Below are 16,726 nucleotides of genomic sequence, written 5' to 3' on the forward strand. Positions count from 1 at the left end.
TATTCGCTCTAAAGCTCTATACCACCGACACTTTCAGCAGTTCTTGCGTGACATCCAGGCTGAATACGGTGACGTAATATATCACAACGACGTGAGGTCGCTAAGTCGGGAGTCCGCACGGCAGCGATTTTTCTCTCTCAAAGAGGAAATTGGACATTTTTTGGGTGAGAAGGGACAACCAATGGAAGAACTGTTCGATCCTGTATGGCTGGCAAATCTGGCTTTTTGGTTGACATAACGAAGCATCTGAATGTGCTGAATGTTAATCTTCAAGAGAAAGATGCAGTGGTGAGCCAGCTATATGCTTACATCAAGGCCTTTGAAACCAAACTGCAACTTTTCGAAAAACACTTGTCCCAAACAGAGCCCTGCACCGCACACTTCCCAGCTTTGAAAGAGGTCATTGACAGTTTCCCACAGGACATCGGTGCGTAAATGAAGAGTTATGCAACAGCTATCGCATCACTTTCTGTGGAATTTAACAAATGCTTTCGGGACTCTGCAGTTATTGAAAAGGACATTTTGCTTTTCTCTTCCCCCTTCTCCGTGGACCCTGATGATGCTCCTCCACAGCTGCAGCTGGAGCTCATTGAGCTGCAGTTTGACGATGAGTGCCGCGGGAAACACCAGCAGTGTTCTCTTGTTAACTTTTACCGGCAGCTGGACAAAAGCAGGTTTCCAGAAATGCGGTCATTCGCTAAGAAAATGTTGAGCTTATTCGGCTCCACATATTTGTGTGAGCAAACATTCTCAGTCATGAACTTAAACAAGAACCGATTGAGGTCAAGGATGAGTGACTCCCACTTGCGTGGCATTTTACGCATCTCTACCACTGCCCTCAAGCCAGACCTGGTCTCTTTACTGAAATCTAGATCTCAGTATCACCCTTCTCATTAGTGTCAGCAAGTTATCTGTTCCTTGATCAATCTGAAATTGAGTGTTTTGAACGGTAACATCTGTCACTATTAACAGTGAAAAGCCTAAAGCACACTAATGCACTTGGGCTTATGGCACTTGTTTTATTAAACTCTTGAATAAGATTTGGTTATAACTGTTGATGGTATGTACCTGTAGATGTGACACAAACTCTTGCTTTCTGAAAGATCTTGTAAAAGACAAGGGCAAAATTCACTTGTTTTAAAGTTTAATGATAACAGACCACTTTGCATTACTTATAACTCATGTTTAAAATGTTCATGAGGCAAATATATTTAACTCATGGAAATTTAAGGTATTCTATACAGTTTGTTCAATCTTATCTGACTGAATGAAAGGCAGAATTGTGTTTTTAGAGTTGTTCACGTCTGCCTGAGTGGCTTATATTTGGTTACATTGTCATTTGAAAAATAAAGGTAATTGTGACAATGATAATTGTTTTATAACAGTGTGTGTTTTCGTAACTTTTGTGGTAAAAATGTCGGAAGGAACTATTGACCCCCGGGCATCTTCACTTTATCAAATTTGGCCCTCTTTGCAAAAAGTTTGGACACCCCTGGCGTATGTCAAGAAAATGTCTAAATACAAAGCAGGAGTTATTCCAAAATTGCGTACCACAAAATCATGTAAACTGAGGATTGCCTGTAGTTGCAATATTTTTACAGCAGCGGGAAAAGTTTGATTGATGTGAATTGGCATGGCTCTGCTATCATTCACTTAGTGGACTGAGTCTTCAGCGCGGGAGTAGGAAAGTGTTACTATCACTGAGCACGTGCATCGATCGGTCGATCGTTAGTATTCGTTCTAAATCGAAAGAGTAACAAATCGAAATCGTCAGTTGTGCTACATTTGAGTGATTTATCCAATCATTTATTTTGTGAGTTTTAATTTACGAAACTGTGCAATGAGCAACAACAAAATCGTCAGTTGTGCTTCTCAATGTTCTTAACTTAAACATAATTTATACCTATACTAGTTCATAAAGCCTGTCTTCACCAGGCAAAACCTTTCAATCAATATAATAATTAACCTGATATGATTTTTTTTACTATTTATTTTTATCTATGATCAGACACTAACTACTCCCAAAAATTATATTTTTCTGCAAAAAGAAAAAAAATGACGACGTGATTCAACTTCTTATATTTAAAGATGTACCCATTGGAAACCGCTCAATTTAAAGATTACATAAATTTGTATGAGAAAGAACAAACATGAATTAACTTCATACTCTATGAGGGGAAGCTCCTATCTTTTACAGTTTTCGAATTATTCAGTTTTGAACATTGTAAAATGCATAGCTTTTCATTCAAACCCAATTGAATCCGAAATATCTCAAAAACAGTCAAAGAAAGAACAATGGTTCTTATACGTTTTGGTTCTTTCGGTAAAGTCACGTAGATAGAAAATTAATAAATCACGACGTTTCGATCGCAACACAAGCAACCATCATCAGGTGAAACAAACACAGCAGGATAACTGCTGACGTAGTAGAAAGAGCTGCTGCAACAAGAGTTTATATCAGCTTTTGGTAGGTCCAGTTTATATGGTGGCTCCATGTTGCTTATATAAACCTATCTACGTGACTTTACCGAAAGACCCAAAGAATATGTAAGTCGTTACTCTGCATCTAATACATCAGCCGCCATACGACAAAAAGAAGATGCTATATATTACATGGCATGAATGCATTCAAAAAAATGATAATTTGCACGATAATTGCACGATAAAATCGGCCTGCTGTCATCCCATGGCGGGACAAATAACTGAAATGAGGTTTCGCCGCTTTGTACTGAATCATCCCACGTTATAACCAGCGGGTTCCACATTATAATGAGTACGATCCGCGTTATAGCGGGCGCGTTCCTGAATAAAAGAACCGTGTTATAGCGAAAACGTGTTGTGTGAACACCGCGCGTTAACCGAGTACTTTCCATATATATTTTACCATTTTAACCTTTTATTTGACCAGGTAAGGCCCACTGAGCTATGTAGCTATTTTTTCTCAGAAGCAACCTGGCTATCAGAAATGATAGCAGTTCAACGAATGTGGCTTATCATCATCACGTAGAAATTGACGCCAGCACTTGGCCGCGTGCCAGGCAGGTATTCAAACAGGGAATCCAGCAAGGAAAAGTGATGTTCTTACACAGTGCAGTTTAATGCGAGAGGCAACGTTTCAATGGCCCTTAATCATAGGACACCAAAATTAGGCTTCGATTGAACAGGGCGCGTCATGGCCAGAATATTGGTAGCATTCGACAAATATTACAAACTAGCGGGAGTGAGTTAAACGCAGAGATACTTTGTAAACCCTCAACTCCATCTCACTTCACGCTTCTACACTATGCAGAAGAGCCATTGCACGAAACGTCGCCCATTATATACAGTGTGAAAACTAAATAAGAATTTTTACCCTTTATTTAGGCAATAAAACAGGTGGTCAGTTTAACACGTAGACTTTCGCGACCAATATTATTCATAACAAAGGTGTTTGGGTTAGATCGCATTAGATCACTCTAACCAAAAAAAAGCCGTATAAAAAACAGGTTGTGTTAAGATGTTCAAACACCAAAGACATGCAAACAAACATGCTCTGATTATAATATATTGGCTTTGAAACTAATTGGCCTACACCAGAGATAACCTTCTTTAGGGCCCAGTCTCAACAGTGTCAGACCTGAGAACGCCTGGTCTGACACACTTTGATACTGGCAAAAAAGGTCCCATTTCATACACCGTATGCTTGTTTTTAACTTTTTATGCCGAATGTGTTTAGATTTGTTGTTCACATCTCACGCACAGTAACTAAATGATTTTTACTCTCCAACACACAATCGGTGTGTGCCGAACTAGTAACGAATTTGGCATGTTTTGTTTACGTGACAAACCCCTTACTAATTGGCTGTGGCGGGTTTAACGACGCATTTATATGTACTCGTTCTAACCCAAAACACACCCACACAAAACCCCCTCTTATTATGGATATTGGTCGAGAAAGCCGATGACCGCGTGGCTTAACCCCATCTTGTGCCGCATCTTGTAGCAGAACGCTTCTTGTCTTGTGTCGCATCTTGTCGCTTGAAAGGCAAACAACGTGTGTGGGATGGGGCAAGAGACATGTGGAGACGACACGGATAGACAACACAGACAGACAGCTGACGGGGTGAGAGAGACAACGGAGACGCTGAGAGACACTGACAGTGAGAGACACGCAGTCACTGAGAGACACTGACAGAGAGACACGGAGATACGCACAGAGACATTCGCTCATCGGCTGGTCAGTCGCCTCCTCATCACCCTTCTATCGCTGCTACCGTGGGCTTGGCTTCGACCCCCGTGAGCTCTGCTCACCGATTGAGGTCGTGTCGTCCCCACACTCCGTCGTTCGACCACCCGACTTCTTGCCCGTCCGTCCCCCGGCACTTCCGATTCACACGGTTGGCTATGTGCGGTGCGAAAGAAGGTCAACATACATACACTACATGATACGCTACTATACACAACATTATACACTATACCATACACTACTAAACACTACACTATACACTACTCTAGCCACTACTATACACTACGCACGGACGTACTGCAGATCACAGCGATTTCCATTGACTCGCCGAACCGCCGGTTCTGGTGTTGTGCCGTGAGCGGGAATCGAACTCCTGTGACCAGGTTCGTAGGGAGCAGCGCGCTAACGACTGCACCACCGCTTCCCACAAACATTCACTCACCCACACACAACACTGCAGGTCAAAACACTCATCGTTAAAAAAAAAATCCAAAGCACTTGCAGCACTTTGTAATTACCTCCCATCGTTTTTTTTCTCCTCCTTCCCCTCCCCAAAGCTCTTAACAGCAACAACAATAATAACCTCGCTTAATTCAAGGAGCCGTGTTACAACTCCGTGATAGTTCAGATGGCTTCGTGTGTGAAATCGCCATCGATGAAACCCGTGAATGAAGAGAACGCAAGCATCGAGATGTTTCCCGACTTGACGGTTAAACACGAAGATGCAGATGCCGGTGAGATGCGTTCGCAAGTATTTTCCTGTAATCTTATCATATATTTATATAGCGCCTTAACTAAGGCGCTGCACAGTGAACTAACCGTGGTACAAGGTGGTTGGCGAGATGAGTGAATGGGATATATGTAAAATTAACCCCTTATATGTCAACCCCTTACCTGTCAACCCCATACTTGTCAACCCCTTGCCTGTCAACCCCTTACCTGTCAACCCCTTGCCTGTCAACCCCTTGCCTGTCAACCCCTTGCCTGTCAACCCCTTACCTGTCAACCCCTTACTTGTCATCCCCTTGTCAGCGCCTACCTTATTACAGATCAATTCAGACCTTATTGGTCACCCCGTGCCCTTATAAATGACAACGTTCATCCTACAAATTCCCACCACAGGGGAGAAACACAAACAAATAGGCAAAACTAAGTTTTGCCCGTGTTGAAACGGCTGTACACCGCTTTGGACCTGAAAACTCCATTTCCTCTTCATGAATACGGGGTAAACCCTATGGGTTGACACGGTATGCGTTAGTGCAAGTGGGGAGGACAACAAGGGCAGAAGGAAGGGTGGGGAAAGAGAGAACGAGTGGGGTTTAAGAGAGGAGCCGAAGGTAAGCGAGAGGGAGAGAGAGTGATGATTGGTGTGCAGGGGCAGCTGATGCCAGGGAAGAGGGGGCTAGGAGAGGGAACGAGCGAAGAGGACTGTGCAGCACTGATGAGGTGGAGGAAGAGCAACAGAAAGAGACGGCGAAGATTTAGAACGCCAGAGGAGCGGGGCAGGAACATAAAGTGAGATGCGAGAAGAGAGGTAAGTCAGAGGAGCCCCGGCCGTGGAGAGATGTATAAACTAAGGTAAGGAATTTAAAAAGGCAACGATAATAAGGGGGGAGGACAGTGGAGCTGAACGAGGAGGGGCGATCTGTGGGAATGGAAGGGAAGATTAAAGATCATACGGGCAGCGACGTTTTGAATTTGTTGGGAGTGGTTTGAAGGCATAGGATGGTAGACCGATCGTGAAATAATTTCAATAGTCGAGTCGAATGAAGGTGAGGCAGTCAATAAGGAGTTTGGTGGCAGTGATTGTGATCATCAAACCTCAGTTATTGCAGCACCGATTAAACACGGCGAACCACAAAGTACGGAGTGTCATTTGGTGTTGAGTTACGAGAGGTCTGGCGAAGCGGAGGCTCCTCTTGAAATCGTTCTGTGGAGTCATCTTCCGTGGCCATTCCCTCAGGTGATGACGCGAGGCTCTGCTGACTTTTAGGAGCTCCAGAAAGGGCGTCGCGGTGGTTAGGTGATGTTAACTACCTCGCCTGGTATACAGGAGGTCGTGGGTTCGATCCCGACCCTGACGCCTTCTGTATATTTGGAGTTAGCGTGTCTTTCTCCCCGTGGTTGCGTGGATTTTTCTGTCCGTGTCCTCTGGTTTTTTTCCCTCCACATTTAGAATCAACATCACACGTTTCGAGTGATTTGCCAGCTGTGATCAATTTCCACGTGATGACAATAAGCCCGCTTGGTTGAGCTATCATTTTTGATGACCACGTGGCTTCTAAAAAAGAGCTAGACGGCTCAGTTGGGCCTTACCCTGGTTTTAAAGACGAGAGAGGGGGGACGTTAATTCACCTCGTAATGAACAAGACTTTGCTCGCGTCGTTTTTTTCCCCTAATTGTCCAGCTGTGTTCTCGGTGTGTCACGCCACAAAGGTGTGGCCATTTGCATCACTTGCCTGAGCCAAGCGTGCCCACAACGTAGCACAGATAACTGCAGTGTTGTTCTCCAAAAAGAGGTTTAATTGCATATAAATACAACCAAACTTTTTACCAATGGTTTACACTAAATAAAATCTAAATTCAAATGTTATACAATGATTTACGCGTGTTCATTGGTGGCTGGGCTGAGACCATCAACCTGCTGCTTTTGACAACTGAGTTTTTTCATCGCAGGCTGCTGAAACACAGATTAGACATCCAGGAATGTAGGGGTGTGAGTTCTTGTGCACCTGAATCGCGCCCTTTCAGATGCGCTTTTGCGACCATCTGGAGCGCTCTTTCGATATTAGAAAGCCTCTGGAGCTATGCACTTTTAAATCATTACATTTAAAACGCATTTCTTTAGGACTGCTTTTTGTGTTTAGTTTGCTGCCCTTCCCCCACACCTCCGATTAGCACGGTTGGCTTCATACTGTGCGGAAGAAGTTCAACAAACGTATAGTCTGTTCTATAATACAATAGTTGCTTTCCTGAAGAACACTGCATTATGGAAAAATTGCATTATAATATAGGAGCAAAGCAAAGTCCGCAATAAGACGTGAGATGCGTAACGCAGGTTGAACAAAGACAGAGGCGCGTGGGTAGCATCTAGAAGCATCCAGCAGCATCCCGCCTTGTGTGATGCTATGCCGAGGCACCCATATAACTGCTTATTCCTACTCGGGTGACGTAGTTCTGTTCACTCAATCGTCTTGTTTCCAATTCACATCCGCGTTATAAAAAATGTGTTCCCGATAATACATTGATTGTGTTATATCCAATCTCGCATTATAGGAGAACAGACTATACTTACATACATCCAGACACCTCTGTCTGCCAGATTCAGCAACTATTGTCAGTAACAGTTGTTTGTGAACGTACGTGTGCAGGGACAGTTGTGAAGCAAGAAGATGAAGAGAGTCTGGGCACTGATATACTGAGGATTATCGTGAAAACGGAAGTCGAGGAAGATGGTAAGAGCCCTGTCGTATAGGAAGGTGGGGCGATAAACAAGAATCAAAGAACCGAAATAAGGCGGGATATAAAAAATTCTAAGTATAAGGAGGAAACGGCTTTATATCATCAGAATAAGAACATTTATACTGGAGAAATCCGATGAGCTATGAAGCCCTTTTTCACAGATGTCCAGTATCCTATGCATTTTATTGAATTATTTATAATAATTTATTGCATTTTAACATCCAGGCCTCACACAGCTCAACTTGGGCAAATTGATATGCATTAGTGGTCGGATAATGAGCTGACCTTTTGTAACCACCTTGTTTTATATATGTGTATCAGACTTCCCTGTGTAGGTAATACAATAAGTGGATTTTATTTGTAATATATAATTGTGCAGTTCCTAATCCAAAAGCCAGTGAAAGATCAGAGGAAATGAGGGATTATTCTTACATTTGGCTATCAAAATAGCACCTGTGGTGGTGTAAGTTTACTTTGCTGGAAATGTATTACTTCCGATTCAGTGACTTTCAACACTTAAGACTCAAAGGGCATAACCAAACGCAACGTTCTATCATTCTCACGGTGCTCGGGGTAATGGGCTGACCTTTTTAACTGCCTTTTTTGAAAGTACGAGACTGTCCACATATGAAAGACAATGCTGTAAAAACAATGTTTTTTTTATAAATTGCAGTTACGGATCCAAATTCTTTTCAAGTTGAAGATGCCAGTGAGAGACCGGAGGAAACGGGGGATTCCCATGGGCATGCCGACAATCCAGATCAAAATTTCATCGAGGTGGAGTTATCGGACGGGGACGTATGTGATGGTGAGTTTGCTTTGGATCGCATCGCAGAGAAAAAGGCAAAACTTGCCTTGCTTCATCACAGATTATATTCCAGTTGTGTTAATAATGGAGGTTATACAGTAGGCTCTCGATTATCCACACTAATGATGGGGAGGACCACCACGGATCATTCAGAATAGTGGATAATTTAAAAATATAACCATTTACCACGGATCTCTATGCCAAAAACCATGAATATAGATACAAATTATATATTGATCTTGTTTTATTACAAAAGTCCATATAAAAACACTCACTTAAACAGGTTTGAAAAATCCTACCGATCGATGCGCTTGCTTAGTGATAACACTTTCCTGCTCCTGCGCAGAAAGAGTCGGCGCACTAAGTGGATGATAGTAGAGCCACACCAATCAACATCAATCAAACTCCGCCCACTGTTTTAAAGATATTGCAGCTACTGTACTGTAGGGGTGATCACGTGGATTTGGATTAACCTTAGCAACATAATTGTTTGGTTTAAGCACCGCATGACTTATAATAAACATTTCCAAGAATAACAAGGTATAACTGTTTTTTCACGCTTTTTATTAACTGTTGTTGTATCCTCAAATCTTGTAACTCAATTTTTACCCACTTCCCAATGTGGTATCGACTGCAAATTTGATATACTTATGTCATACTGATAACAATACTATATTCTATCATTAAAAATAAAAATACAAATATTTTTAAACATTCTTTTTTATATGTTATGTTTCGGCTTGGGTCTAATTGTCTACGGTCAACTCAAGTTGCCTGTAAATCACCACAGCCCCTTATGTTATGGCAAGCTTCGGGGCCACTTCCTGGAGTCGTGGAGTTCTTCCATTTCTAGTACGGTACATTTAATTAAAGCGTGTTTTCAAATAATTTTTTTTTTATATTATTAGATTATTAATTTGGGCTCAAGAAAAAAATCGGTGAGTTATTAATTTAAGTTATTATCTCAGGTGCGCGGTTAATCTGCAAATCGGATAAACCACACGTGGATAATCGACGGTCTATTGTATCGTGGACAGAGGCAATGTGCTTATAAAACTCTCCCAGCAATTATTTCATATCATGTCCAGAACTCGGCTGCCAGAATCGTATCAAGAATCTCCGACATGTGAAGAAATCCGTCCGGTGTTGGCCTCTCTTCACTGGCTTCCTATGAAGTTCAGAGTTGAATTTAAGATTTCCCCTTGTAATGTGAACGGTTCTCTCACAAAAGTGGACAACCCCGGCATTCTCGCGGCTATGTGTTCCTCGAACACAGCTCCTCCTCCCCATTGGGTGACCGTACCCTCTGTTGTTGCTGCTCCTTGTCCATCGTGCGCTTTTTCCCAGCGTCGTCACAATTCCGGAGATAACAGCGATGTGGTTTTATACTACACATACAGTCTGTTCTACCTATAACGCGGTAGTTGCGTTCCTGAAGAACACCACGTTATGAAAAATCGCGTTATAATAAATAATATAGAATATAGGGGGTAAAGCAAGTCCGCGATAACGCGCGAGATGCGTAACGCAGGCTGAACAAAGACTAAGGCGCCGTGGTTAGAATCTGGAAACATCCAGCAGGATCCTGCCTTGTGCGATGCTACACCGAGGCAGCCGTGCGACCGCTTATTCCTACTCGCGCGACGTAGTTCCGTTCACTCTATCGCGTTATATCCATTTCACTTCTGCCTTATAGAAATGTGTTCCTTAATACATTCATCGTGTTATATCCAATTCGCGTATTGAAAACACGCGTTATAGGAGAACAGACTGTACTATGCTATTTTTTTTACTAGGTAAGGCCCACAACAAAGTGGCTTATCGAAATTTATAGCAGCCAAATATTCTAAATACATATTGATTTTAAATGTTGATGGAAAAACTGGGGGAACCCGGAAAAAAAAAACATGCGACCACAGGGAGAGAGATATGCAAACTCCAAATATACAGCAGCAGGCGTCAAGGTCGGGATCAAACCCACGACCTCCTGAATACCAGACGAGGCAGATAGCATCTTGCTACCTCCTCAAAGTGCATTTATTGCCTCTTGCTTTCAGCTCTCTCAGTTGTCTCCAATACTTCTTCGTTTTTCCTTCCCTTGAGCACTGGTTGATTTATTGTGGTGTATAGCGCCTTGAGTACTTTGCAGAAAGCGCTTTTATAATTGACATTTATTTTTATCATTAATCACATTTAGAAAATGGTCGAGGATGATGCCACGGAACTACTTCTGAGGCCAGTGTACAAGAATGTATTGTCACATCGTAGTACTGTTTGTCCATTTGTTTTTAGACAACGTTTTCTCATAACCGAGTCGATATGTGTTACAACATCCGGCGTCCACACAGTTTTTTCAGCGGTTAATCGAACCTCACATTTGCATTTTATATATATTTTTTTATAAATTCGTGGCAGATGAATCAGAAAGAAGGGGGCTTCTGTGCAAGGCGTGCGGGAAGGGCGGTTCCTCCGGAGCGAAAACGGACAAAGCGAGATGCAGCGGACCGAGTTCACGAACCTGCAGGCGATGCGGGAAGTCACTTGAAGGCGGCGCGCCGCGTGTGGCGACCGTCGCCGCCGGCGGGAGGAGGCACACGTGCAAAGAGTGTGGCAAGGCGTTCTCTACGCGTTCTAATTTAAACACGCATTCCAGAACGCACAGTGGAGGGCGACCACACGTGTGCACGGAGTGTGGGAAGGGATTCTCAACGCACGCCAGTCTGGAGACGCACTTGAGACTGCACAGGGGCGAGAAGCCGCACGTGTGCAAAGAATGCGGGAAGGGCTTTGCGCACCGTTCCAATCTGGGGAAACACGCAAAAACGCACGCTGGCGAGTTGCCGTACGTGTGCAAAGATTGCGGGAAGGGGTTCACGTGGCGCGAGTGTTTGAGGGTGCATTCTGTCATGCACACGGGTCAGTGGCCGCACCTGTGCAAGGCGTGCGGGAAGGGCTTCGCGCAGCGGTCCGACCTAGAGAGGCACGCGAGGACGCACACGGGAGAGAAGCCGCATGTGTGCAAGGAGTGCGGGAAGGGCTTCGCACAGCGCTCCGACCTGGAAAGGCATGCAAGGACGCACACGGGCGAGTGGCCGCACGTGTGCAAGGAGTGTGAGAAGGGATTCGCAAAGCGTTCCGACTTGGAGAGGCACACGAGAGCGCACACCGGCGAGAAGCTGCACGTTTGCAAGGAGTGCGGGAAGGGCTTTACGCGGATCTACACTTTAAAGAGTCACGCAATAACGCATACTCCGGGGTGCAAACCTTGAGTCCGAGTTCTGTCTCCATTGATGTATGTATTTACGTATGTGGAACTTCTTTCGCACCGTGCGTAGCCAACCGTGCTAATCGGATGTGCGGGTAAGAGTGGTGAATCTTATTTGTTTGTATAATACCGTTGTCCAACTGTGTCCTGTTAACTATACGTAATGAGAATGGAATGATTGATTCCCTTGAGAGGCATGTGCAGAGCCGTACCTAGGATACACGGCAAATCGGGGCAACTGCCCCAGGCCCTGCGCTTTGGGGGCCCCCCACCCCCATGGATGGCCCTATGCGCTGGTAACTCTCAATTATCAAAGGGTGCATTATCCGAGTCGCACATTTACACATTATAAGTGCGTTGGTTTTACGAGCCGCTCCGCAACTCGTCGCGGGCCTATTATTCACTGCCCACGTGACCGCACAATATTTATGCAGATAAACTGATTAAGAAACAATAAAAATGTTAATGCCAAATATTACTACTTCATTAACATTTTGTGTGGTTTCGCAATTACGATTTGCATATCATAATTTACATTCGTTTTTTCCGGATTGTCCTCTGACCGCCGTTAACCCCAGACAATCAAGAGTTGACCTGTTACGAATTGAGAAACACGTCTTAAGTCGATAGTGGTCAGGCTATATAGATAACATGGTGGTACAGAGAAAAAACATCTTTAAAGCACGTAACATTGAAAATTATTCCGTCGCGAATTATTTGATGCGTACATCAAGTGTCTCCATATCAGAAGTATTTAGGACCAAATGATTGTTCCTTAAAAGAAGAACGTGGTTCATTGTCAATCTACTGCTGGAATAAGACCTTCCCCAGGCCGTGTGTTATGCTTGGGAGTTTAACCATACTTCACCACGCTAGTTGTGAGGAGGGTAATTAACTGTATATTTTTTTGTATGGTCAAACATTGTAATGGTTTTTTTTACCATGAACGAGTATATTGCATTCACGTGCAGTGTTCATCGAGAAAAAAGCTTCAATGAATCTAAAAAGCCAGCCGTCAATATGGCTGCCAAGTGGCCGAACCCATGTGTTGCTCTGCTCATCTAACTAAAGTTATAATTGCATATACCCTGTCCTAACCAATCTAATTAAATGATATTTAAACACAAATTATATTATGATAGAATCTTTTTAATAACAATTTAATAAGTCCGTTTTAATGTTAAGACTATTCTATCCTACTACCTCGGGTTAGCAACACCTGTACCCTCCACTCCTCATGTACAGGGCTACTCTATTACAAACTTTTTAATTTTACCAGATAAGGCCCACTGAGCTATGGCACTCTTTTTCAGAAGCCAGCTGGCCACAGATAATAGCTCAGCGAACTGGCTCATCACGTGGAAATGTATAACAGCCAAATATTCTAAACACAAGTGATTTTAAATGTGGAGAGATGCACACAACTCCTAATATACAGCAGCATACCAGGCGAGGTAGTTCACATCTCGCTTACTGTGGCGCCCCAAAGTGGTTCAGCCAGCTCGTAACCCCAGGAAACAACAGACCAGTCATGGCAGCCATCCCGATGCCAGCTTAACAAGTTTTTGCGACCAATATTATCCATAATAAATGTTGTTTTGGTTAGATCGTATGCTAGGCACCCAGAAAAACAAGATCAGGGTTACTGAGAGGGCAGCCACACTGCCCAGCCACTGGATTTAAAACTGCCCGCAACCAAATCAACCCACTCTGTAATTCTGCTGTCAACTTCTGAAAGCGGAACGTCATTGACTTGACCTCGAATAGATATTTGGATGGCAGGGTGGCGGTGGTAACACTTGGCAACAAGGTCCTAGTTTGATTCCCGACCTAGCTAGCATCTTTCTCCGTCGAGTTTGTGTTTCTCCCCTTGTTCTGTATGGGTTTCCTCCGGATTTCTCTGGTTTCCTGTCATAGCAGAAGCAACATCACTCCCAACTGCTTACACTTTGGCTGGACTCTACTGTTAAAGAGTCTTGAGACTCTAAGGCTTTCCTATGTAAACAAGCATAATAATAATGAAAACGAAATAGTCTAGATATTGCTAGGTCACGGATTGGAAACTTGCGGCTCTGGAGCCGCATGTGGTGGCTCGTCGGCTGCCCCCCTTGCGGCTCTTTGGCTGCTCCCTTGTGGCTCTTTGACTGCCCCCTTGTGGCTCTTTGGCTGCTCCCCTTGTGGCTCTTTGACTTCCCCCTTGTGGCTCTTTGGCTGCCCCCTTGGGGCTCTTTGGCTGCTCCCCTTGTGGCTCTTTGGTTGCCCCCTTGGGGCTCTTTAACTTCCCCCTTGTGGCTCTTTGGCTGCTCCCCTTGTGGCTCTTTGGTTGCCCCCTTGGGGCTTTTTGACTTCCCCCTTGTGGCTCTTTGGCTGCCCCCTTTGCGGGCAGCCTATTTTTTTTCTTTAAATCTTAACATAAAGATAATGTATTAAATATGGCAGGGTATGGGGTCACTATGGGATGTCTTGGTGACGACAAAATGTACAACAGTCACAAACTGTTATTATTGAAGAATAACACATCACCTATTTTGTTTAAGTTAGAATGTGTTGGTGTTGGTGTCGCCTGCTGTATACCAGCGGCTGTGTTTGTGTACACGCAGCAGCTGTGCGTGTGGTGCAGCTCAACTATTTTTATCAAAGACCAAAACTAAATAAACTGTTCTCCTTCTTTGAAAGGGTTGCCGATCCCAGCGCTGGATAGACAGAGTCAAAAAATAAAACAAGAGTAACGTGGAGATACCGCGTTGGCAGTAGGGGCACAACACATCATCTTGGACCGCCTATTCAAGGTGATAAAACGAGCCACACCTATGGCATCCATACCGTTTTCGAATTATTCATGTTTGAATATCATACAATGCATATTTTTTCTTTCGAAACCGTTTGAATCAGAAACATCTCAAACACAATAAAAGAAAGAACAATGGTCATCATTTGTTGACGACGATTCAACTTCTTATATTTAAAGACGTACCCATCGGAAACCGCTGGATAGTTTAATTTCCAACACACCGGTGGGCTAAAGTAGTAACTAGTTGGCACGTTTTGTTTACATGACAAACCTTACTAATTGACTGTGTCGGGTGGTGGCGGGTTAACGACACATATTTACACGATCTAACCCAAAACAAGTAAACCAGTAAAAACAAAGTTTTTCACTCTAAATCCTTTATATGCGTGGCGGCTAGAGTCCTCTCGTCCTCTGGCTTGAGATGGCTGCCACCTATGGGTCAGATGATTGTCTGCCAGTATTAAGCAATTGGTAATTAAATATTTCATTTGTTTTGCCTAAACAGTGTAAAATTTTGGAAAAACATTTTCACGAACATTATTTGTCTCGCACAACGAGTCTGTGTGCAAAATGTCAGCTCGATTGGATCACGGGAAGTGGGTTATAAAACGACCGAAAGGTTTGCACGGTCGTAAGCAAGCACGCAAGCAAGCAAGCGAACTTAATATAAAGGATTTAAAAATATATTCACCTGTGGAGGACGCGGGGATCGATCCCGCGACCTTTGGCATGGGAAGCGAGGGCGCTATCAACTGCGCTACTCCGCCACGGCCTGTGGAGGGGTTACGCTCTGGGCTCCTACACTGTGACGTTCAGCCAAAGCCATGAATGAGTTCTATTTAAATAAATGTAAAATAAAAAATGTTTTGCCTACAAAGTGTAAAATTTTTGAATTTTTTTTTTCACTAACATTAATTGTCTCGCACAACAAGTCTGTGTGCAAAATGTCAGCTCGATTGGCTCACGGGAAGTGGGTTAAAAAACGACCGAAAGATTTTCACGGTCGTAAGCAAGCAAGCAACCACGCAAGCAAGCGAACTTAATATAAAGGATTTATAAAAGCCCCTTGATTATGCAAAATATTGGTCGCGAAAGCAATACTGCGTGTTAAACTGGTTCTCAGTTATGTTCTGGTGTTGGCCAGGTAAGTTGTGTTTGAGATGAGCTCCCAATGCAGGTATCATATTGAGTCTATACGAATGTTGTCGTGTATTAATTTGAAGATTTTACTCACGAATACGCTTATAATATAATTAAACTGATACATTTTGTACACATGTAGTGTGGTGGAATATGTGGTGCACACTGTTGGCCCAGGGCAACCGAGGACAAACACGTGCGCGTGTGCAACATAACGTTGCACGGGAAAACAGCCACCTAATTTGGGAGAGAAGCAGGTGCAGACCGGGTCGGCCCGGGGTTGCACGCTGACACCGGAGGTGTTGCCAGGGAGACGTGAGTTCAGGGGTAATTGATGGCCTGACAGGCGCTAGCTTGTCTGGCCCTAAAGAAACACAAGGGAGGAGCTGGACAATTGGGAGGGGGATATAAGGACGTGTTTGAGAGCGGAGCGAGAGTTCGTGTTGCGGGGTGCAAGAGAGAGAAGATGTCTCGCCGCTGCCGAGAACGGACCTCAACCCTCACGAGTCGCGGGGTGGGTGATGGTTGATCCCCCCGCCTGGGTCGGACGAGTGAGTGGGTCTGAGGGAACGTAGGCTGCGGGAGCGCTGCTGTGTGAAAGCCTCTGTGTGAGGGCTGCTGGGTGCAAGCCTCTGTGTGAGTGCTGCTGTGTGAAAGCCTCTGTGTGAGGGCTGCTGTGTGCAAGCCTCTGTGTGAGCGCTGCTGTTTGCGGAGCCTTGAGTGCAGAGCTGCTGAGAGCGAGAGCTGCTGTGTGCAGGTTAGCGAGGTGTAGCGTAGATAAGGGTGGGAATTGGTTAACAGAAGTGACCGTAGCGACAGTGATAGAAGTGCCTACAACTGGTGCAAGAATATGCTAATAAAGTGTAAGCAGGTGACCTGTTACAACGTGTCAGTCTGAGTCATTTTACAAGACTACACACACATTAAAGAGTTTCGCTCATCTGAGCCTTACCCAAAGAACCTGTGTTCGAGTCGTCGTTATAGCACACATTATATAGAGCAGTGGTTCTCAACTGTCAGTAAGCAAATCCCTGG

The 16,726-nt window shown here is 44.1% G+C and overlaps 1 protein-coding gene across 5 annotated transcripts; it reads left to right on the plus strand.

Annotated features, from left to right (window-relative positions):
- The first annotated feature begins 4,032 nt into the window (after positions 1–4,032).
- Positions 4,033–12,238, plus strand: LOC133358607 (histone-lysine N-methyltransferase PRDM9-like). Of its 5 annotated transcripts, none has more exons than XM_061576994.1 (5): positions 4,033–4,102; positions 4,783–4,959; positions 7,597–7,680; positions 8,361–8,495; positions 10,911–12,238. In XM_061576994.1, the coding sequence occupies exons 2-5, from the start codon at positions 4,854–4,856 to the stop codon at positions 11,762–11,764; spliced, it is 1,179 nt and encodes a 392-aa protein (XP_061432978.1). In that variant the 5' UTR covers positions 4,033–4,102; positions 4,783–4,853; the 3' UTR covers positions 11,765–12,238. The 5 variants fall into 5 exon arrangements, with proteins under 5 accessions (XP_061432978.1, XP_061432974.1, XP_061432976.1 ...); XM_061576990.1 differs by having other exon boundaries at positions 4,034–4,402; XM_061576992.1 differs by having other exon boundaries at positions 4,034–4,390.
- Positions 12,239–16,726: the final 4,488 nt, after the last annotated feature.

Source organism: Lethenteron reissneri, chromosome 62 (assembly GCF_015708825.2).
Source record: "Lethenteron reissneri isolate LAM-NWPU_2019-01 chromosome 62, ASM1570882v1, whole genome shotgun sequence".
NCBI lineage: Eukaryota > Metazoa > Chordata > Hyperoartia > Petromyzontiformes > Petromyzontidae > Lethenteron > Lethenteron reissneri.